The sequence below is a fragment of the Corapipo altera genome, unplaced genomic scaffold (assembly GCF_003945725.1).
Source record: "Corapipo altera isolate COAL_440 unplaced genomic scaffold, ASM394572v1 52b, whole genome shotgun sequence".
In the NCBI taxonomy this organism is placed as follows: Eukaryota; Metazoa; Chordata; class Aves; order Passeriformes; family Pipridae; genus Corapipo; species Corapipo altera.
In genome coordinates this window covers 2985967-3010773 of record NW_020884922.1, presented here as the reverse complement: position 1 = coordinate 3010773, position 24807 = coordinate 2985967, and the positions used below count along the sequence as shown (strand labels likewise).

The window sequence follows — 24807 nt, the reverse complement described above, 5'->3', positions numbered from 1 at the left end:
TGTGCTGGCTGCAGTGAGGGGTCATGGGAACTGGAGCATAGCGTAGGATCGGTGCAATGGCTTGCCTTGGGGGAAAACAATTAGATAATGGGGTTGGGTTTTTTGTGGTTTTGTTGTTGTGGTTTGGTTTTCTTTGTTGTTGGGTTGGTTTTTTTGTTTTTGTTTTTTTTCTGGACTTCAAGTTGGGTAATATTTTGAATAAATACTGTTAAATGAATTCTGGAGTTCTGTTTTAGTCTGGTTTCCTAGGAAACCAAAATACATGTTTCTCTCCCTTCACTGTCACAGTTTTGCCAATTGAATCCAAACTTGAAAGAGGAGGAGGTACTGAACACATTGAATTGTTGAATATTTCATAAAAATATGCAGCTGAGAAGGGGGGAGAGAACTTACGATTGCCCCCTTAAGGGAAAACGTTTAAAGTGAGCTCAGCTTGAGATGAGAGTTGATCTAAGCAATGCCTTCAGTTAATAAATTCAGTGATAATGCTACGCCTGGAGCTATTGAAAACAAAAATTTTCTTAGTATTCAAATTGCTGCTTATGTGTATACTGAAACTTAGGGTTTTTTAATTGGTGGGGGTTTGGTATTTTTCTTGTTTTGTTTCTTTCCTCTGAACTGGATATCCTTTTCCTTCTAATTTTCTGTAGTATTTACTGGTGAATCCTGGGTATTTCCTTACCTAAATAGGTTGATCAGAATTATCACATCTAAATGTAAGAGTGCAGTCTTAATTTTTGTCTAACGCAGCGTAAGAGATGAATGATGTAATCCCATAGGATTTATCTGAAGAGCAGGAAAATAAGGTCATAGAGAATGTCTTCCCCCCCCCCCCCCCATGATTCTTAAACTGGATGTAGCCTTGCAGTATCTGTGTTTTCACAGCACTAAAAAAATTCCAGTGATGTTTGAAGGGGAGCGGATTTGTCTCCTATCCCTACTGGTTTTAGCACCTTTCTTTGCTGGTATAGAAAATGGAAGAAGGGGGATCTCTTTCAGAAATACTGCAAGAAAATTAAAATCTGATTTGAAGCTGAAATAAGAGGGTAAGAAAAGGCTTCATTTCCTTACTCATCTTAATGCATACTTTGCAAAAAACATGTTTTGGTTCTTAAGTCTGATGGCTTGAACTTTTACTATCCTTTTTGGAAACACAGCTAAACTCAAGATGCCTGACATGCTGGAAAGTGTGTGTATGTGTGTGTGTCACAAGGTAGTGTGTGTTTTCTGTCAAGAGGATTTCCTACTCAACTTGCCTTAAAAAAACCAATATTGTCCATTTTGAACGAGGGTGCAGAGTTCTTTTCTGTACTGACCAATTCTTTTCCTACAAAGAGATCAAAGTTCTTTGCAGTTTTTTCCTACATAGTGACCAAAAAAAAAGTCAGAACGAATTACTAGACTATGGAGAGGTTGGAACATACCTAGGAAGAGATGGTCATGGTGTGGGATGAGGGAAAAGGGAGCAGCATGTCGATCTTGAGAGATACAACAGAATCTCAACTGTGTTTCCAACTCTTGAAGTCTGTTACGTACAAGTTGACACTCTGAAGGTGAAGTGTACTGCAGCTTTAATGCTGTGGAAAGTCAGTGAAAAGTATCAGGCCGGGTAAGGATACTCTGAGTGATCTGAATTGTTTTAGTAAGACAGAGCCTGTTTGCCAAATGTGAATTTTTTTCCTAGGATTTCCAAGCAGTCTGTCGAGGATGACTTCCTAAAATGTGCTATGTGAACCACAGAGTCCCAAATGGTGTGCTTTTAGAAGCACAGTCTACACTTGAGTGGATTACTTAATTAATGCAAGAAGCATTCATGTGGGTCTTGCTTTGAAATCCACAGCGCTCACTACTTACAGTGCTGTTTTTCTGGGGACAGCTGGTTGTACTTGGTATGTGTTACGTTTCCTGGAGATGAGAGTTTAGATATATAAGGATAAATGATCTGCTATGCAGGGATGGGAAAGTCTTACATGAATTAATACTAGCTCTAAGTACGGACTTTTGGCTCCTCTTCAGTTTTTGAATATCTTCTACTTTGTGTGTTTTTCTCCCTCCCCTCCTTTTATTCCAGACACTGAGCAAAACACCCATAATAATCAGTTCCTACTGTTATGAGTGCTGTTATTTGACTTCAGACTTTGTTTTCTAGCCACTATTTTGTTTTATGCTTGGGATGAGAAAGAGGCTGAGAACTGGATGTGCTGAAATTCTGTGTGCTCCTTCCACGTTTCCTGAAGGGAGTGTGTGTGTGCAGCCTCATGTTAGCTTCACGGATGGTTTAAGCAGATGGTCCTGCTGCCAGAAGGTGCTATCCTGTCATTCCCTCACATGGTGGTGAGGTTTGTTGGCCTGTATGGGCCAGTGAAACCTAATTTGGGGAGCCTGATTTTTACTAGTCAGAGTTGCCTGAATGTTTGAGAAGGGACAAAACTATCTTCTTTGGCAGCAGTAGGGTATGGTCAGCTTTGCTGCATATGGTGAGGCACTGCCTCTGGGGCTCTGACTACCCACCTTACTTCTATACTCTTTTAACTTCTGTTTCAAGCCAGGTGAATGTGCTAGTTGTAGATTTAGAAATCCCACCTTGCCCCAAGGAGGTGCCTGCCACAGGGATGAAGGAGGGAAGTAGGACTGTCCTTTCTGTAGCAGCAAGATGATAGTCAGGTTCAGTTGTCTTGTCAGTCCATATTACTGGACTTCAGTAAGTTACATGAATTTCCAGTAGCCTTTTTTGTGTTTGGATAGTAGCTTTAGTAAGTAGAAAGAGATTGTTTTACACTTTAATGATTGTTATTACTTGAGGGAAACTCAAGTTTTCTAACATAGAAACTAGGGCAGTTGTGGAACTTTTTTTTTGTTGTTGTTTTTTAACTGCATGGTATTAAAACATTGTGCTTTTTCCAGATAACTTGTTGTTCTTAATGTAGCTACCATTTAAAGCTTTGTACTGAGACCTGCAAGCTACTAGCTTATGAATTAAAGAAGTATGTCATTCTCTGAAGGAAGCGTTCCATGGACAAACGCTCAAAGACATGGCTGTGTGAGGGGCGGCTCTCTCCGTCGGCTCTGTCCTCCCTTCATTCTAGGTCATCTTTGGAGTTCTGCATTACATGCATGAGTGTGTGTGCACATGTATGTATATGTATCCATCTTATCCTGGGGCTTTGTTCTTTCAAGTGATAGGCAAAAATCTGAATTTCTGGGATACGGAAAAATATGTTTTGGGCAAGTCTTGTTTGGGAAATGTGGTTAGATAAGTGACAGAGCAGTTCTTGTAGGGAAAATGGTTTTGTTCTTCACTAGTTTGCCAAGCTGATTGCAAATGCGGTTGCATAGGAGGCACATGAGTTTGCACTGGTGAATCTGAAGAGCAGAAATTCAATTAATAGGCAGGATATTTTTTTTGTTTTGATATTTGTTTAGTTGATGGTCTCTCTAGCTGATGTTTTAAGTAGCTGATTATTCACTTAAGACCCTTGTCTCCTCTTATAGAGGATCTTATGTCTCTTCTGGATGCTGACATACATTCTGCTCACCCAAGTGTCATTATTGATGCTGATGCTATGTTTTCAGAAGATATTAGTTACTTTGGTTATCCATCCTTTCGGCGCTCATCACTTTCCAGGCTAGGCTCATCCAGAGGTAATTTTGCACCTTTTTTCTTTGTAATAAGTAGTTTGCTGTGGAAAAACCTAGAGATAGTACACACTCGTGGTTTAGATTCTGATTTAATGCAAAAGTAGACTATGATATTTTGTCAAATATAGAGTAGACAAATAGACTGTTAGTCATCAAAATTATTAATGAATTCTGACTATTAGCAGGTAAGTTCTGCAAGAACCTCGGTAGTCAATTATTTTAAATCTAATGATTGATCATTGGTGTTGCAAAGTGTTATAAAATTTTGCATGTTAAGTTTATTTTAAATGGTAGTGTATGTACCTACTAATACATAGGTTGCATTAAAAATATTTAATTTGGCTCAAAAATGAGTAACAATTGATGACATGCAGCATTCTTAATATTTTTTTTTCCCTTCTTTCTTTCTTTTGGATTGCTCTTTGTACACTATTCTTCACGTTTCCTTAGTTGTTCCATGACAGAAGTTACCTTTATGGAATGAGGAACTTTAGATACTAAAGAGGGAGATGAAATCTAAATTTCATTGTTTGGAAGGATATTTATGTTTGGATAAGGAGAACTATTGGCAGCTGATAATAAAAACTCCTTGAGCAGTGTTAGGGCTTTTTTTTTTTTTAGCGTATTACACTTAAAACATTTATAACAGACCACGCAGCAATTTCCTATCTTTTTTGAAGCTGTTGTGCAATGCCTAGAGTATTTCCAAACTGTTAATCCAACCTCTGCCGTGATTGTTTGTTTAGTACAGCTTTGTTGCCTTTCATGAACATATTTTAGTATATTAATTGCTGAACATGTAAGCTCCTGTTTCAAAATTATTAGTCAGGGGTCAGTGTGATGTTTGCTAGAAAATAAGTACAGTACTTTATGGAATGCATCTGTAAGACAAGCTGTTGTGTTTGGCTTATGTAAAAACTTTCCCATTTGTCTAATACAGCAAAAGACCCAAGACTTGGTGTAATTCATTGAAACTGATATAATAATGCAGTCATCTCATATACGTAATTCCAGTTGATTTTTGTGAGCCTAAGTGAGGTACTTCATAGGTTAAATGCATTTATGTGCATGTGAGAATATTCAGCATCTGACATAACTCCTTCTAAATTGCTCCTTTTTTTTCCTTTCCTAAGGTTATTCTATATAAGACGTTACCACGAATTTTATAATCCTTATTTTCCATGCATAGTTGACTCTTGGAAAGTTAGTTTGATTCCTTGATTTAAAAAATTTTTCTGCATGAGCGAACTGCAGAGTACTGGCTTTAGACAGTTTGTAGGCCAATTGGAGGGGAAGCATTTTGGTAAGGAACATTTTCCTATGAGGATCTTTTTAAAAACTTGTCTGAATCTTGAAAAGTTTTCCTTTGATCTACTCAAAGCAGATACACTTTAATTTATTAAATCCACTCCTATGGAATATTGCTTTAAACAAAAGTGGTTGGATTATCAAACATGTGTATGAGAGCTTTTTTTAATGCTTGCTTTCTTTAACCTTTTCAAATTACTGTTTTTCTGGGAAAGTAGTTATGAAACTCTCTAATAAATACTCTTTTTTGGTTTGCATAAAGATATCTGAGAGTCTGTATAGACTTAAGGGGTTTTTTTATAGTTGTTACTAGAGACATTGATAAAACAGTACTACGAAACTGCATATTGTACTAGAAAACTTTAAATGGCAATGTTAAGTGCATTTGGCCTCTTATGCTGTAATTGAAAATGCTCTAGCAATTTTTTATAGTGCACAAAACTGTAAGACTTTAGCTTATTTCATGTTTAGTAATTCTAAAGTACGTATGCTTGAAAGATTTAATATATTGAATGTTGCATGTCAGGACTATATTTTTAATCTGTGTGAGTAGATTTAACTGCTGTTAGTTGCATCCTGAAGGGTCTTTACTAGAGAGTGGCTTACTTTTATCCCACTGGTGTGACCCAATTGCATACCAGTTCTCCTTCTTCCCTTAGAGAGAGACTCTGAGCTGTTGCGTGAACGTGAGTCCGTTTTACGTTTGCGTGAACGAAGGTGGCTTGATGGAGCCTCATTTGATAATGAAAGAGGCTCTACAAGTAAGGAAGGGGAGCCAAACCTGGACAAGAAGAATACACCTGTTCAAAGTCCTGTTTCTTTAGGAGAAGACTTGCAGTGGTGGCCAGATAAGGTATGGATTTTTTTAATCTTTTATTTGCATGCTCTGCAGTAGATCTGTTTGTTTTTTCCAAATAAATACTGTGTTTCCTTTTTGACTGTCACATCTCAGTTTATGTGAGATAATGTAATAAAGCATATTCTTTATTGTGGACTTAGTTAAATTATACATAATTACACCCTTAGAAGCTACATTTCTGTTATTACTGTTTTAACTTTCTCCTCTGTGTTTTCAAGATGCTGTTGGTGATCATAAGGTTTGTCTTTTTTCTTTTTTCTTCTTTTACTTACCTAGACACTCAAAGCATTTAATAGATAGGAAGCTCATGGAACAATTTAAACTATCCTTCATCAAGGAAACCTTTTTTTGATAAGGATTATTATTCCTAGAGATACTTTCAGTTCGTGTGAATTGGGCTTCTAAATGACAACTGTGAAAGTTGACATTTATTTGCAGTTGTGTTTTGAGTTGATCAATAACTTGTGTTGGTTGCTCTGTCAGTGTCTCCTTTGCTTTGATTAGCTGGTTTTCTTTGTAACCTTAATTTGATTTTCAAGGCAAGAAGTAATTCCCATGTGAGGTAAAAGTAACAGGAACACCAGCCCTATGTTGCTAATTGGGTATCTGTAGTCATTGTCTTTGTGGATTACTTAAATGCTTAGGGAAATGACTTTTAGAAAAACCCAAGCGAAAAAAACCCAAAACAACCAAACAAACTAAAAAGCTTCCTAAGAATGGAAGTGATAATCTGTGTTAATAAGACTATATTTCTGTCTGTCTGCAATATCTGTGAGGTTGCTGTTTTGATCTGTAATGCTTCTTTTTCTGTGTCTGTTCATTTCAGAGTAAATCTAGATAGAGATTGAAGAGGGAGGTGAATATAGAGACTTATTTCTGCTTAGAGCAGCATGCCTTTAGCTGCTATTATCTTCATTTGGGCATTTAAACTGAGACATGAAGAGACCTAAAAAGAACATTTGTCTAATAGTTGCTCTCTCTACCAGATGTTTTATGTCCAAAGTGTTTTATTGTTTGTTAGGGTGGTTGTTGGTTTGGTTTTGTTTGGTTTTGTTTGTTTGTTTGTTTCATCCAGTAACACTGAACTTATTTGTCAGTGAAAATTTTGGTGTAACTTTAGTCCCCCTTGCTTAGAATGAGAGAATCTAGCTTGGGTAGAGATATTTCAGGGGTTTAACATCAAAGAATAAATGTAGTTTAGACTTGTAACATTCACTCACTCACAGAACTGCTTCTCAGATACCTCTTTGGACATGCACTCATATAAACCCTAGCTTCCAGATAAATGAAGATGTCTTACTGCGAAGGCCTTCCATCTTTATCCAAAAGTACTTAAACCTTTCATCCTGTCTTTCAGCTGAACATTCATAAGATGGTTCTGCATCTTTCTTGCTATAGCCCCACTATGAAGTTTTGGTGGTGATATTTTCCAACAGAAATTCTTCAAGGTGAAAATCCTGAGGGAGATGGTCTAGCAGAGAGGCCGGTTCAAACATTTCTTCCATTTTGAAAAATGGAAGGAGGTCTTGAAATGTTAAAGACAGTAAGCTAGGGGGCAAGTCAAAGCACATGAGAAATTGCTACAAGAGAACCAGGCTTGTTTGCAAATATTTTTTCTTCATTTTTCATTACCTTTTATATTTGAGACAGAACTGTAGTAGTTTGTGATGAGGATGGTTAGCTTTTGTTTGTGGGAGGTGAAGTACCACCCTGAGAGGAATGGATGAAACTTTTGGAAAGCTGAGAGTGTTCCCAAATGTATCAGTTTCACCCACAATCTGAGACTGGTGTATAAACATGTTGCACAGGTACTGAGTTTTCTCCCACCAGGCATCAACTGCTCCAGAACCCAAGTCAATGACGACATTCTTCTGAGACCTCAAATCCTGTTGGACTGTTGTACTACTGGTCTGCACTGCTGTGTAGCATTGTGTATCAGAGCCACTGTAGTATGACAAGTATAGCTGGTTTTCCCCTGCTAGACTGTAGTTAGGTGCAAGCCAAGCCTTTGGTTTGTTCGAGTAGCTATGTTCTGTTTACCTGTTGAGATATTAAGATTTTGTCAGCAATCTGCATCATCTTCAGGTATGTAATTTTTCTGGTCTGAAATCAGAATTTGTAGTTAAACACGTGAGTCTCTGGTTACAGAAGCAGAGCTGTCATTTTGTTTGGGTGTCTCTGGGCAGTTGAATGGTCTCATGGAGGTAAATGTAGCATTGGTCCTGGAATATTTTGACCACAACCACTAATATTTTGGTGGAAGAGAGAGAAAAATTTTGAGTGGCAGGTCTCTCTACTGTTCAGCTTCTGGTACAAAACTGTTTGTTTATAAAAAGTTTTAAAATATGTTAGCAAGATTAAAAGTTATAAAAATAATGAGAGTGTCTTGGAGCAAAAATTAATTACTTTCCATACTTAACTCCGGCATTAGGCCAAATAACTTTGGAAGGTTCTTCTGTGCTGATGAAGTAGAGATGCATCTCCTCAGATTAGAATAGGTTCTGATGGCAGTTCTTTCTCAGAATATGCAGTGTTTGTGCCATGGCATCTATTAATCATGACATGGATTAACATTCATGTTACTTCTGTACTGTGTTGGTAGATGCCCTCTAGAGCAAAATAGTTCTCTAATGTTTTAACTAATTCTGGAACCTGTTATCAGGGTGTAAAAGAGAATTGCTTGTGATTGCTTCTGTCTTTTACTGCTGCTGCCTTTCTCTTTTTCCACAAATATTGGTAAAGAGCTGTTCTGAATCCTCTGTTATTCAAGGACACTCACACCTTTTGAAATGTGCACTTCTGGGTATGAAAACAGTAGAAAAAGTGTCAATCCTGTTAAACTTCTGTAGTGGAAAGAAAAGTCTGCTAATTTAGGGGACAGATAAATGTGCTGGATGATGGGACTTTCTTAATGGCTGACAGAGTTCAGCTTCCTCTCAGATGGGGGAAGTACTTAAATGTGAGTTATACTGTAATCTGAGAGAGGCAGTTAGAGATATTGATCTGGGAGATAAATATTCCTTTCTGTAGTGGTTATCATGTACCTGTCTTTCAGATTTGTAGCTATAGAACACAACATTTAATTTTTTTTGTTTGTTTTGTTTTGGAGGGTTTTTGTTTTGTTTTGTTTTGTTTTTTGGTAAAGCTGGATTCTCCCGTTAAGTGGAAGGAAACTTTTAGTTGTTACTAGTAAAGAACTCAGAAAGACCATGTTTGTCCTGTAGCTGCACTTGCTGAGGAGCAACAGAACATTACAAATGTTTCTCAGGAAGCAGAATGAGATGTTTTGTGAAACCACTCGAATTCTCTGTAGTTTAAGACCCATTTCAATGCAAGGGGGAACAGGAATTTGGCGGAAGTGAGATTGTAACATTGTGTCATTGCTGCAACATTGATATAAAACCCAATCTAAGAGGGAGGAAAACAGGTCTGTGAGATCCAAGTAAGGCACAGGATTAAACAAGTGAACAAAGTGGTGCTGCTGAAGTAGTAGAAAGATGCAATCCATGTGAGTTTTGATAAAATGTTAAAAAGGAGAACAGAGTGAGAGGGAGATTAACCAATAATTAGAAGCTTTTTGGCATATCAGGTTATAATGATGCATTAATGTCACATGTAGCATACTAATTTTTTTTTTTAAAGCTTGATCTTCTTTGCAGTTACTTACCTTCAGAAGTGAAAGCTAAGCGCTGTTTAATTGATGAGACAGTGAATTTGATAATTAATTTCTTGGGTAACTGGAAGATACCTTCCTGAGTATACTTAGCAATGGAATAATGGAATTATGTTGCTCTTTTGTTAATTTCAAAAAGCCAGAATTTTAAGCAGAAACTTTTTTTTTAATGTCACAAGTCAAAGAGATCTTCTAATCTTTAATTTTATGAGCAGTGTTTTATTCTTAAAATACCGTGGAAGCTTTTAGTAAACAGTCTGAGTTAATTGCCAGGTATATGCTATTGTTAAACTTCTGGGAAATAATATCTATTTCTTTCTTACCTCACTCTGTCAGAAACAACAGTGCCTTTGTGTGTGTGAGGACATGCTGAGCTTCAGACAAACTGGATATATCTTTATTTTCAGGTTCAACATTCCTGGATGCTCTAAAAAAAAAATCAACAATTCCAAGTTTATTTTTTTGGCATTTATATGTTTTTCTATATGTATTTATACTATTGCTGTCTTAGGCTTTGTATTTCTGTGTTTGTAGGATGGAACAAAGTTTATTTGTATTGGAGCTCTGTATTCTGAGCTTGTTGCTGTTAGCAGTAAAGGAGAACTCTATCAATGGAAGTGGAGTGAATCAGAGCCGTACAGAAATGCACAGGTACTGTACAGCTTTAAATGCTTACCTTCAGGATCATAGAATCATAGAATCATGGAATCAATTGGGTTGGAAAAGACCTCCGAGATCATCGAGTCCAACCCTTGGTCCAAATCCAGTCCATTTACTAGATCATGGCACTCAGTGCCACGTCCAATCTGCGTTTAAAAATCTCCAGGGATGGTGAATCCACCACCTCTCTGGGCAGCCCATTCCAATGCCTGATTACTCTCTCTGTAAAGAATTTTCTCCTGATATCCAACTTAAATTTCCCCTGGCGGAGCTTAAGCCCGTGCCCCCTTGTCCTACTGCTGAGTGCCTGAGAGAAGAGACCAACCCCCACCTGGCTAGAACTTCCCTTCAGGTAGTTATAGATGGTGATGAGGTCACCTCTGAGCCTCCTCTTCTCCAGGCTAAACAACCCCAGCTCCCTCAGCCTCTCCCCATAGGACTTATGCTCCAGTCCCTTCACCAGCCTTGTTGCTCTTCTCTGGACCCGCTCCAGCACCTCAATATCCTTTCTGAACTGATGATTTATGTGCTTTGAATATCTAAAATATTTCTTTGTTTCCAAAGAATCCTTCGCTGCATCATCCACGAGCCATGTTCTTGGGGTTAACCAACGAAAAGATAGTGCTCCTTTCTGCAAATAGTATTAGAGCAACTGTTGCCACGGAAAATAACAAGGTATGAGAAGTCTGCCAGTTGCCAAATTTGACAAAACTGGTTTCTTTCAGTTACTTCCAGTATATTATAGAGAAGTTGATTTTTCAGCTTCATCTGTAGTAGAAAGTGTTTAATTCATGTATTCATTTATTTCTTTTCCTCCCCAACTGGTGTTTTGTAGAAATGCAAAAAGTTGAAAAAGCCAACCAAAACCAAAAAAAACCCAAACTGGCAGATTTACAGCTGAAACAATGAAAAGATACTTGGTTTACCTAATTATCTAAAACATTTGACTTTTTGCTGTTACAGTAGAAACTGACACTGTTTTGAGAATAGAGAAGCTTGTTCTGCATAGGTTTACTAGGAAAACTAAGGGCATTGAAGCTTTCAGTGATGTAAAGTAAGTTATCTAAATGTACTTTTCTGCCCAGTTAAGAGTGAACTTGAAACTTACTTGCTAAAGACACCAACACATCCATATCCTTTATGACAACTTTCTCTTTTTTTTTTTTTTTAACCTTTTTGTTAATGTTGGAGACTGGAAATAAAGGGTGAAAAAATCCTGAAAAGCTCTTTTTTGGGGAAGGAAAAGATGGTAGGGGAAAAATTTCCAAAGGAAATAATACTTTTTTACTGTGTGATTTTTTTTTCCCTTTCAAAACCAGTAAAAAATTAAAGGTGCAACTGAGGTGCAACTTGTCTTTTTTTTCCTCCACCTTCTCTGTTCCTTTCTTCCCTTCTCCCTTAGGTTGCTACATGGGTAGATGAAACTTTAAGCTCCGTAGCTTCTAAGTTAGAACACACTGCACAGACATACTCGGAGCTTCAGGGAGAACGGATTGTTTCTTTACACTGTTGTGCTCTTTATACGTGTGCTCAACTAGAGAACAACTTGTATTGGTGGTAAGTAAATACTGTGTTTGTGTACAACAGTGTAGATACCCTGGATGTCTTCATGTCTTTGGTTCTGAGAAGCATTGAGAAACTACTGAACCATCATTGCTCTGAGTTCTGTAACTCTGCACTTGAGCTTAGGTTCCCTTTTTAAAGTATATTTATTCTCTTTTTTAATGCCTATGGCTTTTGGATCCAATTATAACATCTTTAACAGAATAAGGTCATTCTTTTAGGAGATGTATGTAAATGCTTTAGCATTTAGATGTATCAGTACTAATGGGGGTCAGAGAATAACCTTCTCTATCTATGCCTTTCGGGCCTTTTCAGATTATAAATGTGGAACAAACTTACTCACATATGAAGTCAATGTTCTTCTGTCTGGCTCTTAGAAAATCTCATCTGTTAGTTTGTAGTCCAAATCTTAAAGAAGAGAGAGATAACATCAGATGCTCCCTCTGGAGTTTGTTGTTAAGATATAACACTTCTAAACAAAACATGAAATGCTGGTTAAAATATTTTAACAACCAATTTGATAATTAAGAAACCTATGTTAAAAAAAACCAACCAAACAAAACCAAACAAAAAAAACCCACCCTCAAAAATAATATTCCCTAAAGGCTCTGAAATGAATTTCTAATTTGAGCGAATTCGTTGAATAATACTAATGCATTGTCGGCATGCATTATTTTTCAGTGTGTCAGGAGTCATTGCATTCTATATCATGCCCAAAGTTCAAGTGCCTTTGAGGCATGGATGAGTTACATACTTGATGATGAGCTGGAAATCAGAGCACTGAAAATTAATTCTATGAAACAGCTTTCTCATTAAATTCTTTTAACTCTTTAGAAAATATTTAAGTAGAATTGTAGCTAGACTTGTAAACTTAAAACACAGATGTATTTTATTTTAACTTCTAGTCCTAGATCTCAAAATTACACCTCTCTGGTTCTTGGCCCTTTCATACCCCATACCAGACTTAATTACTCTTAATATAGAACCTCCTAAGCCGTAACGTTGGAGATACCTGGTTATTACAACCTGCCATCTTTACTGCTTTTAGAATAATCAGTGCAATATATAAAAAGACTTATTAGTATTTATATGTAGTCTTTGGAAGCAATTTGTTAACTAACATGTCCTTTCTGGAAGGGGTTAGATATGGGCTGTGGTGATTTTATGTTACAGAAAATGTAGACAGAAGCTCCTGTTCCTATTGATACCCTTAGTTACAGTGGTCTGTAGTACACTAGGCAGGATTTCAATTTCCAGTGTTGCACGGGACTAACGCTTTTCATGTTTCACTTAAACTGAAGGAGCTTTTCAAATCAAAGCATCTGACTCTATAACCTACTTACTAAAACATGAAGTATCAAAATAATAAGCATACTTCACTGTGTATGTAGGCATTACTTTCAGTTAAACTGAGTGGATCCAATTACAAAAGAAGTGTCCCTTTTTCCCCCCTCTTGCAGCAGAAGTCTGTTGTAAGAGTCTTAGACTCCTTCAGCCACATTCCCAGAGAGAAAGTGAGGTTTTTAGAATTTAGAAACAAAAAAGCTTATCTTGTTCCCCAGTGACTGCAAATTCTGGGAATTATCACTAGTTGTGGGAAAGATATCCTGAAGTTCGGAGAGACAACCCACGACTTGGAGGCGGTGACTGGAGCTTACCACTTTGGGGCAGAGGTCTTGCAGCACTTCAGATGGGAAGGAAAACCATTTGAAATAACTGGTGTGCTCTGCCTCTTCTCCTTCTAATAAATTGGCCAGTTGAGATGAATTTGGAAGGTGGGGGTCAATATAGAAAAAGCTGACATTTCTGCAGTGCTTTGAGATTTTGGAGAAGGTGGCACAGACACTTGCATGTTTTATCGTGATTACATTAAGCAGAAGGAATAAACTGTTTGAAGTTCTGAACAAAGCTTTTCTTTCATAGCCTTTCTTTAAATAATATGCATTTTTCCACAGGGGTGTAGTTCCTTTCAGCCAAAGGAAGAAAATGCTAGAAAAGGCCAGAGCGAAAAATAAAAAGCCGAAGTCCAGTGCTGGTATCTCCTCTATGCCAAACATAACTGTTGGAACCCAGGCAAGTGCAGCTCTCAGCAGTGGCATTTTTAATCTGCTGTATGATGAACTTACAACCTGCTCTTAAAAAAAACCCACGGCAACAAAATGAATTAGGTTCTATTCTTCTTATGCAAAAAAATGGTATCAGTAATATGGAATTAAAATAGTATGTTTTAATTATATGGCTGTGAATGAATGTGTCTTGTTAGTGTTTTTATTGTTTTACAAGTCTGATTATTGCTGCACACATGGAAGAACAAGCTGTACTCATTCAAAGTACTTGTGTTTTAACTTACCTACTGGTTCTGCATTTTGAGTGAAAGTAACTGTAGAAATACAATTCTTGATAGAACACATAACGTTGTAAATGATTTGGCATTTAAGTGCCTGCAGTATTAATGTCTTGGTTGGATTTATTTATGCAGTAGGATAGACCTTAGTTTGAAACCTTTACCAGAAAGTCTAATAGCTGATATAGAGGTGTAGAACTCTGATTAGTACTAGATCTAATACAAGACAAAGCAGCTCCTTCCCAGGGAGCACATTTCTTTTGATTCCAAATCCATTCTAATGGACATTGGGATGAGTCTCTGTTGCTGGATTAATTGTTCCTTTTGTGGTTGAACAACTCAATATATATTAAACAGTTTCACTGCTTTCAGCTGTGACTTGCATGACAGCCTCTTTTTCTGTACATCTTGCTGACCTTCCTCTTCACTTAATTCTGTTTTGACTACTACATATTCCAACAAGAAAAAATGCATGCACATACGATTTCCCTCAGTATAATCCATTGTTCTCATAGATAAATGCTTCTGTCTGTAGGTGTGTTTAAGAAATAACCCTCTCTATCATGCTGGAGCAGTTGCTTTTTCAATCAGTGCTGGAATTCCTAAAGTGGGTGTGTTAATGGAATCTGTTTGGAACATGAATGACAGCTGTCGATTTCAGCTTCGGTCCCCTGAGAGCTTGAAAAACATGGAGAAAGCCAGCAAAACTACTGAGGCAAAGTAAGTGTGGAGAACACACACATGCACACACAGAGAGAACATTTATTTAATGTTCTCATGAATTGGTGAGTGATTAAAAGTTGAAAAGAAGGAAGGTCGGGTTTTTATAATTTTGAAATTTTTGTCTTCTTTATAAGAGACTACATTCCTTGTAAACTGTGCTAAATGTGCAGAAATGCTCACTGCAGGGAAGGTGTCTCAGTTGTGTGAAACCACTATGGACACGTGAAATGCAGAAGGAATATCAAGTGGAGACTTGGCTACAGTATTTCATAAAGTTTTCAAGACTTAATATTTTAGTAGCTGAAACTGGAACCAACTGTTTTCCAGCCCTTCATGTGATTAGCAAATCTGTTTCAGCCCCTCCATAGTTTGGGGGAAAAAAAAAAAAAAAGGTTGACAATTGCTATTTAAATGTTTCTTAAAACACATTTAAACAATTTCAAGTAAAGCTTGTAAACATTTGGCAGTTCTGGAGTTTCAGGTTGCTGTATAAAGCTAATAATTCTTCCTGTCTTCAAATGAAGCTTATCATGTTTATTTTATGTAATAATTTATCTATGCTCGGTTAATATTAAAAAGCTAATCTCTGATTAAGCAGCATTGCACTGTTCCCAACATCAAGATTTATAGCCTTGTCAGTTGGGATGATTGTTTGCAAGTGTGGAGTTGTTTCATTAAGGTATTATTAAAGGAGTGTGGCTGGGACACACTGACACTTTGTCTGTTGTCAAGAAAAAGTTTTCAGTTTTTTCTTTCTTTATTCTAAGTACTGCCTTTTATTCTAGACCTGAAAGCAAACAGGAACCAGTCAAAACTGAGATGGGTCCTCCACCATCCCCAGCTTCCACTTGTAGTGATGCATCTTCAATAGCAAGCAGTGCATCAATGCCATATAGTAAGTGATGTGTATGCTCAGAGTAACATGAAATATTTGTGTAGATGAGAAGTTTCCGTAAAAGGCAGTTCTACAAAGATTCTGTGCTAATTTCAGAATCCTTCAGTCTTTCAGTCTACAATATAGAGTAAGGCTTTTGTAATAGATTTTGGATGATCAGTGAATTGTCAGTGTTAAATCTGAGTATATTAGTATAAGCAGTGACTACTTGATATCAGGTGTATCTGTGCAAGCATAATGGTTCTCAGAGTCAAAAGTATTTTTCAGCAGGTGAGAGGAAGTCTTAAGATAAAGCTGTTCATGTTTAATTGCAATGTGATAATGAGTTTCTTTACAGCCCAGAATTTGAACTTGTTTTGGAAAACTCCTTTTAAGATTAAGCTGTTGTTGCACAGCTTGCCTTGCAGTTGAATTTCAATGCATAAAGCAGTTGTTTGTCATCTCTTACAAAAAATGTCTAAAATTAGGCATTCTTTACTAACATACAAAAGCAGAGAAGTTTCGTAGTACAAGTTGTGTTTAAAAACCTAAAAGGCTACATCAGAATTCATGTAACTGGACTCCTTAAGTATTTTTTTCTCTCCATTTAAACACATAAATTTTTAAAGTGTTAATTACAGTGCCATCATTTGAAGAAATCTTCTCTCTACCTCTTTTCCTTCTAATTGTTCACATACTGCAGTTTTAAGACATGTTCACTTCAAGACTTAAATGGCCTCGTGCAGTGGCTGAGAATCTTGTATGTTCAGATCTTCAGTACTAATTAATTTTACTATTAGTCTTTTACTGCTGATCTTTTTTGCAGTTCATTTGACTGTAATTTTTCACTGGCTACAACTTTGCTTGGGATTTTGAACTAGTGTTTGAAGTTAACTGTGCAGTTAGCTTGGAAGTTCTCTGCTTCTTATTTCAAATGTGTTTATAGTATTAGTTACACTATACTCAGTGCAGAAGATTAAAGGTTCTTGTCAGTGTTAATTTAGCCATGTTATGTATTTAAATTTGATTCTGAGTATACTACAGTTACAGTTCAGATAATGTCTTTGCAGTGAATCTAACTGTATTGCAATTGCTATTTGCCCAAATGGCTATTTTCTGCTTCATTTGCTATTCTTCTAGAAGTTTACAAAATAATCCATATGTGGTAGACAAGCAGACTTTTTGTAAGATTGATATGAAGCACTGCAGCAGGGCTGAATGAAGGGTCTTACAGTGTCAGACGTTTTACTTTGAAAACAGGGCTTGTTTCTTGTATTTTAATTTTATTGTATTCTTATTATTGCATTACTTAAAATTTAAAAATTAAAAAAAATATTTTACTCTAATTACTTTGCTTAAATGTCCTTAACAATTGCTTTGTTTATCATATAGACTTTATTAATTCTAAGTACATAGAAAAACATGAAAATTACATGATACACTGTTAGGTATCTCTTGACTCTTAATCTCTTGTTGATTTCTAGATTTGATAATATTTTGTGGGGTAAAGTTTGATATTTTACTGAACTTTGCATTTTGATACTTTGATTAAATGTTTCAAGTCTTTCTTTTTGGTAATAACTTTTTTTTCTCAGAGCGACGACGATCCACTCCTGCCCCAAAAGAAGAGGAGAAAGTGAATGAAGAACAGTGGTCTCTGAGGGAAGTTGTGTTTGTGGAAGATGTTAAGAACGTTCCCGTTGGCAAGGTTTGTCTAAAATGCACTGTCCCACTGTATTTGGGGAGGAGAAAAAAAGTTTTTTCTTTTAGATAAGCTAACTGTTAAAAGAATCATACTTTTGGGAATGCTTAAGAGTATTTCTCTTGAGTATGACTTTTGTTGCATTTTAATTTATCCATAAAGCAATGATAATAGTAGAGTGAATGTGTTGTGAACAAAACATGCTGAATCTTAAACAATAACATTCTGGTACTTTAAGTTGAACCACAACATTAAGAAAAGCAGATGTGGTTTTATCCGAAATATTATTTCTGATGTATTGAGCAATAGCTCCCATATGTCCAGTGAGACTGCAAAGAGTTTCACCTGTTGTGACTGACTTTTACTCACACGTGGTGGAATGTTTGGGTGAATCTCATGTTCTGGTGACCAAAGAACAGAAATATTTTGATTAGAAATTACATGCTTCCTTAATATGACTATAAAGTTATTCAACTTATTACTGTAGAAAATCTGTTTAGTCCTTGTAATTTTTTTCATTTTCTCTCTAATAAACCTTTACTGTGACTCAGAGTTCTATAGAGGAAAATACTTAATTTCTCCTTTTGCATTGTTGTGCCATGTTAGGGGGGATTAGGACCTCTAGACAGTTCTCTGGTATGCTTTTCAAAAATAAGAGCAACAAGAAAACCAATAAAGGTTTTCCACAAGAGGAAATGATTGGTGGGTTGCTTTCTATTTGATTAACAGAAAATGAAAAAAAAAAGTTACCAGAAGAGAAATAACTGTCCAACAGAAGGCAGTTGGGTTTAGTAAGAGTTATTTTTACTTGCATCCCTAATAGGTTTACTTGTGTGGCAGTATAAGAAAGATTTGCCTTGAGCAGTATCTTGGAAAGGAGGAGGCCTGCAATGAATTTTCATTATCATGTTTAGGTCATTTCTGCATAAGGGAGCATGGAACAACTTAATCCATTGAAACTTCAAAAAAAAAAGAAGTTTTGAGAGCTAGTTGAACTCACTGAAACCATTGTTTCCTCTGATACCACCTTTGGGAAACTTCCTCTTGTCCTTATCTGTCCTTCCTGTTTTAGACCCCAGGATTTTCAGGGCAGAGACTGTTCTCCTATTTCTGTGTACAGTTGCAAAGGTGTCTGTGCTTTACATCAAGAACTACTATCATAAATATAGATGACTGTGAATTTTTATGTTAATATTTTCGTTAAATTGCTAAAACGAGTAAGTGATCTTTCTGTTACTATTGCTGAATCTATTGGCAAAGATGCTTTTTTTAGTTCATAAAGCATGCTGTCCTTTTCCAGTGATGTATAGTGTCTTTCATGTTTTTCCTTTTACAGTTTTGTAACACTTTAGTGTTTAGATCAAATCCAGCAGATAAAATCATAACAAATTTTGCCTGGTGGTGTCCAGGTTAAAGAAAGAAATAGAGTTTATGACAAGGGTATAAAAGAATTTTCACTTAGTCTTCAGGAGGTGGAATTTAGAGATAGGAAAAAGTTTCAAATTTACTGATGCTCAGCCTGTGTTCCTGAAATAGTTTTGTTTTTACAAAATTTACATCCCTGTGCTTTCAGATACACACAGCAACTTCATGATGTCTCTAAAAACTGATTGATTTAAATCCTTCCAAGCCCCCTGCTGTGTTCTGTTTGTACAACGGTGGGCACGTAGATGGTGTCAACTTCTAATGTGCCTTTTTCTCTCTGGGCACTTATTGATTATGTAACAGCTCTCCCCTGAGTGCTTGTGATCATTGGTACCAGTAGATCTTAAACAACCAGCATTTTACACACACTTTGTAAGTGTGTATTACATATGATGCCAAAGCAGCAAATGACCAGAGAGTACAAAAGTTCTTACATTGGGGTAGTCTTGAAAGAAATTAAGAAAGCATGTCTGCTAGATGTACTCTTGTGTTTATTCATCTTGCTCCTTGGAATTTATTACCTTCCAATCTTGTTTCAATTTATGGCTTGGAACAAAACTAAGCCTTTATTCCTCCAAGTCTGTCATTAGATGGAGAAGGTAGTCATTACAAGATTGTCCACCTAATGGAAGACTGATGGAATGAAAAAGCCTGGCACTTGTCTCTTGTCTGTGTTAGTGGGAGGTCTGATGGAGTCTTTCAGTGTCATTTAGAAAAGATATGGACTGAAATAAGTCTTTTTTACAGCTCACTGGTATCAGAGGAATAGAAGCTTTTTTTGTCAGTCCCATGCACTTTGGGATATTCTGCTTAACCACATTAGCTTCTGGATCTCTTTTCTGAAATGGCTTAAATGGTGTTTGGAACCCCTGTTAGAACAGAGGGGTAGGGAACCTGAGTTGGAGCTGCTTTTTTCTTTGGCAGCTGTGGTTCATTTTGGTCTGAGGCTTTCCATTGGCAGTGACCAAGGTCTCCCCAAACTGCTTCTGGTCATCAAAGTTATCCTGAAGCAGGTGAGACTCCTGTGTTTTACCAGTTTTGCAGTTCCTATGCCCAGAAAGCTTATCAGCTCCTAGGTATTTTTTGAAACATTAATTTGGATTGAGTAGTTTGTTCTTTAACCTATCCTTTCTATTGCATTATTTCAGTCAGTCACTTGATGGTTTGTTTTTTTTTTTTTTTAATTTCTGTCTGAGATTGAAGCCTTGCAATGAGAATGATAAATTGAAAGAGGTCAGACTGGTTATTGTCCCAGAAGAGTTACCCAGTCCCTATTAGGAGTCTTGTTTTAATCCTTCAAAGTTGAATATTTCACAAATTGTGTCAGTATTTCTTTGAAAGTGCTTTGAAAGTACTTTGTGAGTAGAGGTAGAAGCCTTTTCTGTGATGTTAGAATTTCTTCCATTCCAACAAGGAGATTGGATAAGAAATAAAAAGTGTATTTTCCCTGGTCTTCTGCTGCTGTGTCTTGAGAGGGAATGTGGTGGTTCTGGAGAGGGAAAGATTCTATGATTACCTGTGGCATTGTGGTGTCAAGGAGTGTGGCAGTGGGTTGATGGTAAGGACAAAGGAGATAACAACTATGTTCATCTTTCAGTTTGTCAGATCATTTTTCTTCTTCCATTAAAAAGAAACATTGGATCTTATTATCCTGTAGTTGAAAATGCACTCAAAAGGTATTCTGCTTTTAGAAAAAAAATCTTTAAACTTCCATGTTTTTGCTTGCTTTTTTCATTCATTTGATTCCGTTCTTTTAATTTAGGCCTAATAAGGCAAAGATTTTATATGTAGTTCTGTAAAATGCTTGTCTAATTGGTGAAACTTCTGCATCAGCAGTATCAACAGTGTAAGTACCTTAGTTCTGGAAGCTAAAACATCTAAATCCTTTAAGCTTTTGCATTTTATTTTTGTTAATGAGTTTTTCAATTATCTCAGACTTATATAATTTCAATTAAAGAGGAATGTTTGTTGCATATTTACCTTGTTTGGTGCCAGCTCATTATACCACATTTCTGCTTTGGAGCTTTCTGTGTACAATTGCTGTCAGGTGCTTCACTCAAGCTCCTTGCTCGCTACATCAATGGATAGTTTTATTTTCTTTCTGTGTAACAACCAACAGTGGTAGCCTAGTAGTAGTAGTAGTAACTTCAACTAAAGAACTGATTTTAGTTACCCTTTCAAGAATCTTCAAATGCTGTGAATATCTTCTCAGCCAAATCAGTTTTTAAAGATACATGATTTTCTTCTTGAATGAGAAAGAATGAAAGAGTCACCACAGAGTTCCAGCACTTTAAAAGCTGCCAGCATTTCATTGAATACATCTAAAGTGATGTAAGTGAGAAGTGATGTAGTTAATAACACTAAGAGCAGCCAGAAAGCATGTTGGAAAAAACTTTCAGTTATGGAGGTGGGATATGTTAAATATTTGAGAATTGTGCCTTTTCCTAAGGTGTGTTTCTTTCAGAAAACAGCCCAAATTTACAAAGCTGTTGTAGGAACATTTAGTCGCTAAAAAAAAAAAGATTCTACATGTTGTCTAAAAGCTGTGGTTGCACCATTGGCATGCAATTTCAGGCTTGTAAATTAGTCTGATTATCTTAAAAACATCCAAATTTTAATTGAATAAATTTTCTGACTAAATCACAGCTTTTGTTTAGTGTTCCAGTCTCAATAGAAATCTGTCTTTTTATGGTCCAGATGACAGTTAATGCTTGTGAATGTGTTGACTGGTCTGAATTTTGAGATTTTTGAGTAGTATTCTTACAACCATTAGTGATGCTGTGCTACTAGAACTAGTAATTGTGCTTCTAGAGAGAAGTTTCAGCATGTGAGGAGCAAGAGCTGTGCCTATCCACAGTAATTTTTGTAACAAAAAATCTGCTAATGCTTTAATGTTTGTCAATATATCATTTTCTCTAGTGCACTTGAGAGGGTGCACTTAGATAAAGAAATTGGGCGAAAACATGAAAATGCCTGAATTTTTATTACAGTATATTGAAAATTTGAGAGATGTTTTCTATTGTTGGGGCCTTTTTAGATCAAGTTGATTACATCTAGGTCTTTAATATTGCTTGGTAAGCACTTTCTTTGTAGACACTACTGAAATTAGGGCCTAATCAAGATTGATGGTTGCTTATATCTAGTTTTGATCAAGACAGAGGGCACACAGAGTTCTTATTTCTATTCAGAATTAAAACACTGTAAATCCTTCCCTCATTCCCTGCTTTCTTAGCTTTGTTTTCCTTTTTTGAAAATTACGGTCTCACCTGGAAACTCAAAGGGCCTTGCTGTTTGTTGATAGCATAAGAAGTTTCTATATCAAGGAAGCCTGTTTTGACAGTTCTGATTAGATATACATGGTAGCAACTCTTTGGAGAGGCTTACGGTCTTAGAAATGACTGTGAATGTGGGGTTGAATAACTTCCATTTCCTTGGGGGCCAGAGAAAGACACAGATGCATGAAGAATGTCTGGATAGACTTGTCTGTATCCTTCAGTCCTAAGGACTGAGCAGAGAACTTTATCATTGAGTGTACAGAACAGGTAATAGACCATAAACCAACAGTTCTTTTTTCCACTATACACATTCCTCTTGAGGAAGGAGCGCTAAGACTCTGTGACAGAGGCTTTAAAAAGTCTCAGGGGACCAACGAGAATCCAACCAAAACCAAGGTATTTCCTTTGTCTTGTAGTATAAGAGCTAAGATGCTCAGTGTAGATTTTTTTTTTTTTTTTTGGTAAACTAATGTTTGGACTTCATTACCACAAGGATGGTGTTTATTTCCAAATGTGATTGGACAAATTAGTAAGAGAAGGATCTATCCAGGCTATTAAACATGAAGTGGTCCTGCTGTTTTCAGAAGGTGGAAGCTGGGAGTATCAGTAGTAGCTTTTCTAGTCAGTTCATGTTGGTTCCTGTTGGACATAGGATGTTGAAATGGAGAGACCTTTAATCTGATTCAGGGTGCTTATGAAGTCAATAAGAAATCCAAGTTTTTAATATTTCAGTAATTTTAGCAAAATGACAAGGCTACTGACCAAGAGCTGTAGAATTTAACAATATAACGTAAATGGTAAATGGTTTTCTTTTCCTGTTAAAGGTCTGATTTATTTTGAAGCAAATCAGATTCTGTTCAAAGCTTTTGATAGAACTGCAATGTGTTCTGCCTGTAGGTGCTAAAAGTGGATGGTGCATACGTTGCTGTGAAATTTCCGGGCACCTCCAGTAACGCAAACTGTCAGAGCAGTTCTAATTCAGATCCTGATCCTTCTTCTCTTCTCCAAGACTGTAGGCTGCTCAGAATAGATGAACTGCAGGTATGTGTTTGTAAAACACTGAGGAAGCAATCAGTATTTTGAAATGTCAGCACTGCGTGTGCTTAATTGCCGTGTAAAATTTTACGTGTGTTTTCAGGTTGTAAAAACTGGTGGAACTCCAAAAGTTCCTGACTGTTTCCAAAGGACACCTAAAAAGCTGTGTATTCCTGAAAAAACAGAGATCCTAGCAGTAAATGTAGATTCAAAAGGTAAGTAGGACTTAACCCATAAGTCCAGCTCTGTTTATTATTTATTGTCTGTCTCTTGTCCTAGTGGAAAACACCTACTGTCAAAAGAACATGCACAGTTGTTTCCATTGATATTAGTAATTCCTTGAAAGTACTTTAGTTAGCAGTTCTTTTACTGGATGCCATCAGTAAGACACTAACTTTTTTCTTCGTATATTTTTGAAGGAGTGCATGCTGTGCTGAAAACTGGGAACTGGGTTCGATACTGCATATTTGACCTCGCCACAGGAAAGGCTGAACAGGAAAATAATTTCCCTACCAGCAGCATTGCATTCCTGGGTCAGAATGAGAGAAGTGTTGCTATTTTTACAGCTGGACAGGTTTGTGGTTTTCTGTCTCAGTCATTTAACCTCAGTGCAATTCACTTCCATCATCTTTGAATGAGATGGGACAGCCTTCTGTAAGGCTTTTCTGAAGTCTGGCAGAGAAATAGTTTTTCAGACAGGTTATGAAAGACTTGATGCTGCCATTAATATTCTGAAGGCACAAGGGGAATAGCAATCAATTCACCTAAGCACATCTCACTCAAATTCTACCTTGAATGTAAAAAAAGGGGGAAAAAACTTGACAGAATGGTTCCTGGGTTAGTGTAAGCTTGTTATCTAGCTATGTTTTGGAACTGGATCAGATAAAGATCCACTCTTGATAATAAATGGAAGTATTAACAGAAAAAAACCCTGTATTTGACATTAAAAATACATATTAAGGTTTTGTGCAACTCTTGCACAAACACAATATACTTTGTTTAGAATAATTGAAAGAAACATTTTTGTCAAAATAACTGAATTTGAATTTCAATGTATTCAAATTTATTTGGAGCATTTAAGTAAGCTGAAAGTATAGATTCTATACATTTCACTGGTAACATTTCATAATGTATGTATATGAAGAGAAAGATACTTTTAATAGTATTTACTATATTAAGCACATTTTGGGTATTTGCAAAGGGGAATCTTGTATCTTACACTGCACCACTTGTAATGATAGGAGACAATGACATAAATGAGAATCTTGGGTAAACTCTTGTCATTGTTGGCAGTCAAGAAGAACTGGACCTTTTAGGAAGGATAATATTTATAAACTATGGAGACTTATTGATAAAACCTTTTTTTCCCAAATGTAGGAATCACCTATTATTCTTAGAGATGGAAATGGTACAATCTATCCAATGGCAAAAGATTGTATGGGTGGGATACGAGACCCTGACTGGCTTGATCTTCCACCTATTAGTAGTCTTGGAATGGGTGTTCATTCCTTAACAAATCTTCCTGCTAACTCGACCATCAAAAAGAAAGCTGCTATTATCATTATGGCTGTCGAGGTAAATATTTTCTTTACTACCCAATTACGGGCTTTTTTCCCTTTGATGTTATAAAGTTATGCTTAAAGCAGTTTTGTGTTTAGATATTGATTTGTATTGTCACTATTTCGAACAAGCTACTTTCAGCAGAAGATTCTCTTAGAAACGTGAAA

At 36.5% G+C, this 24807-nt stretch overlaps 1 protein-coding gene across 14 annotated transcripts in view; it reads left to right on the top strand.

Annotated features, from left to right (window-relative positions):
* UBR5 (ubiquitin protein ligase E3 component n-recognin 5) overlaps nucleotides 1–24807 on the top strand; it is an 86188-nt gene that overhangs the window by 28027 nt on the left and 33354 nt on the right. For 9 of the 14 annotated variants that reach the window (XM_027657032.1, XM_027657029.1, XM_027657023.1 and 6 more), the window contains 13 exons: nucleotides 3493–3642; nucleotides 5589–5800; nucleotides 10014–10130; nucleotides 10704–10814; nucleotides 11542–11696; nucleotides 13658–13775; nucleotides 14582–14766; nucleotides 15555–15664; nucleotides 17239–17351; nucleotides 22943–23086; nucleotides 23184–23295; nucleotides 23500–23654; nucleotides 24458–24655. In XM_027657032.1, coding sequence (XP_027512833.1) covers nucleotides 3493–3642; nucleotides 5589–5800; nucleotides 10014–10130; nucleotides 10704–10814; nucleotides 11542–11696; nucleotides 13658–13775; nucleotides 14582–14766; nucleotides 15555–15664; nucleotides 17239–17351; nucleotides 22943–23086; nucleotides 23184–23295; nucleotides 23500–23654; nucleotides 24458–24655 — 1880 coding nt within the window. The remainder of the gene's footprint in view (nucleotides 1–3492; nucleotides 3643–5588; nucleotides 5801–10013; nucleotides 10131–10703; nucleotides 10815–11541; nucleotides 11697–13657; nucleotides 13776–14581; nucleotides 14767–15554; nucleotides 15665–17238; nucleotides 17352–22942; nucleotides 23087–23183; nucleotides 23296–23499; nucleotides 23655–24457; nucleotides 24656–24807) is intronic. The other 5 variants (XM_027657025.1, XM_027657026.1, XM_027657031.1 and 2 more) reach the window with 3 other exon arrangements.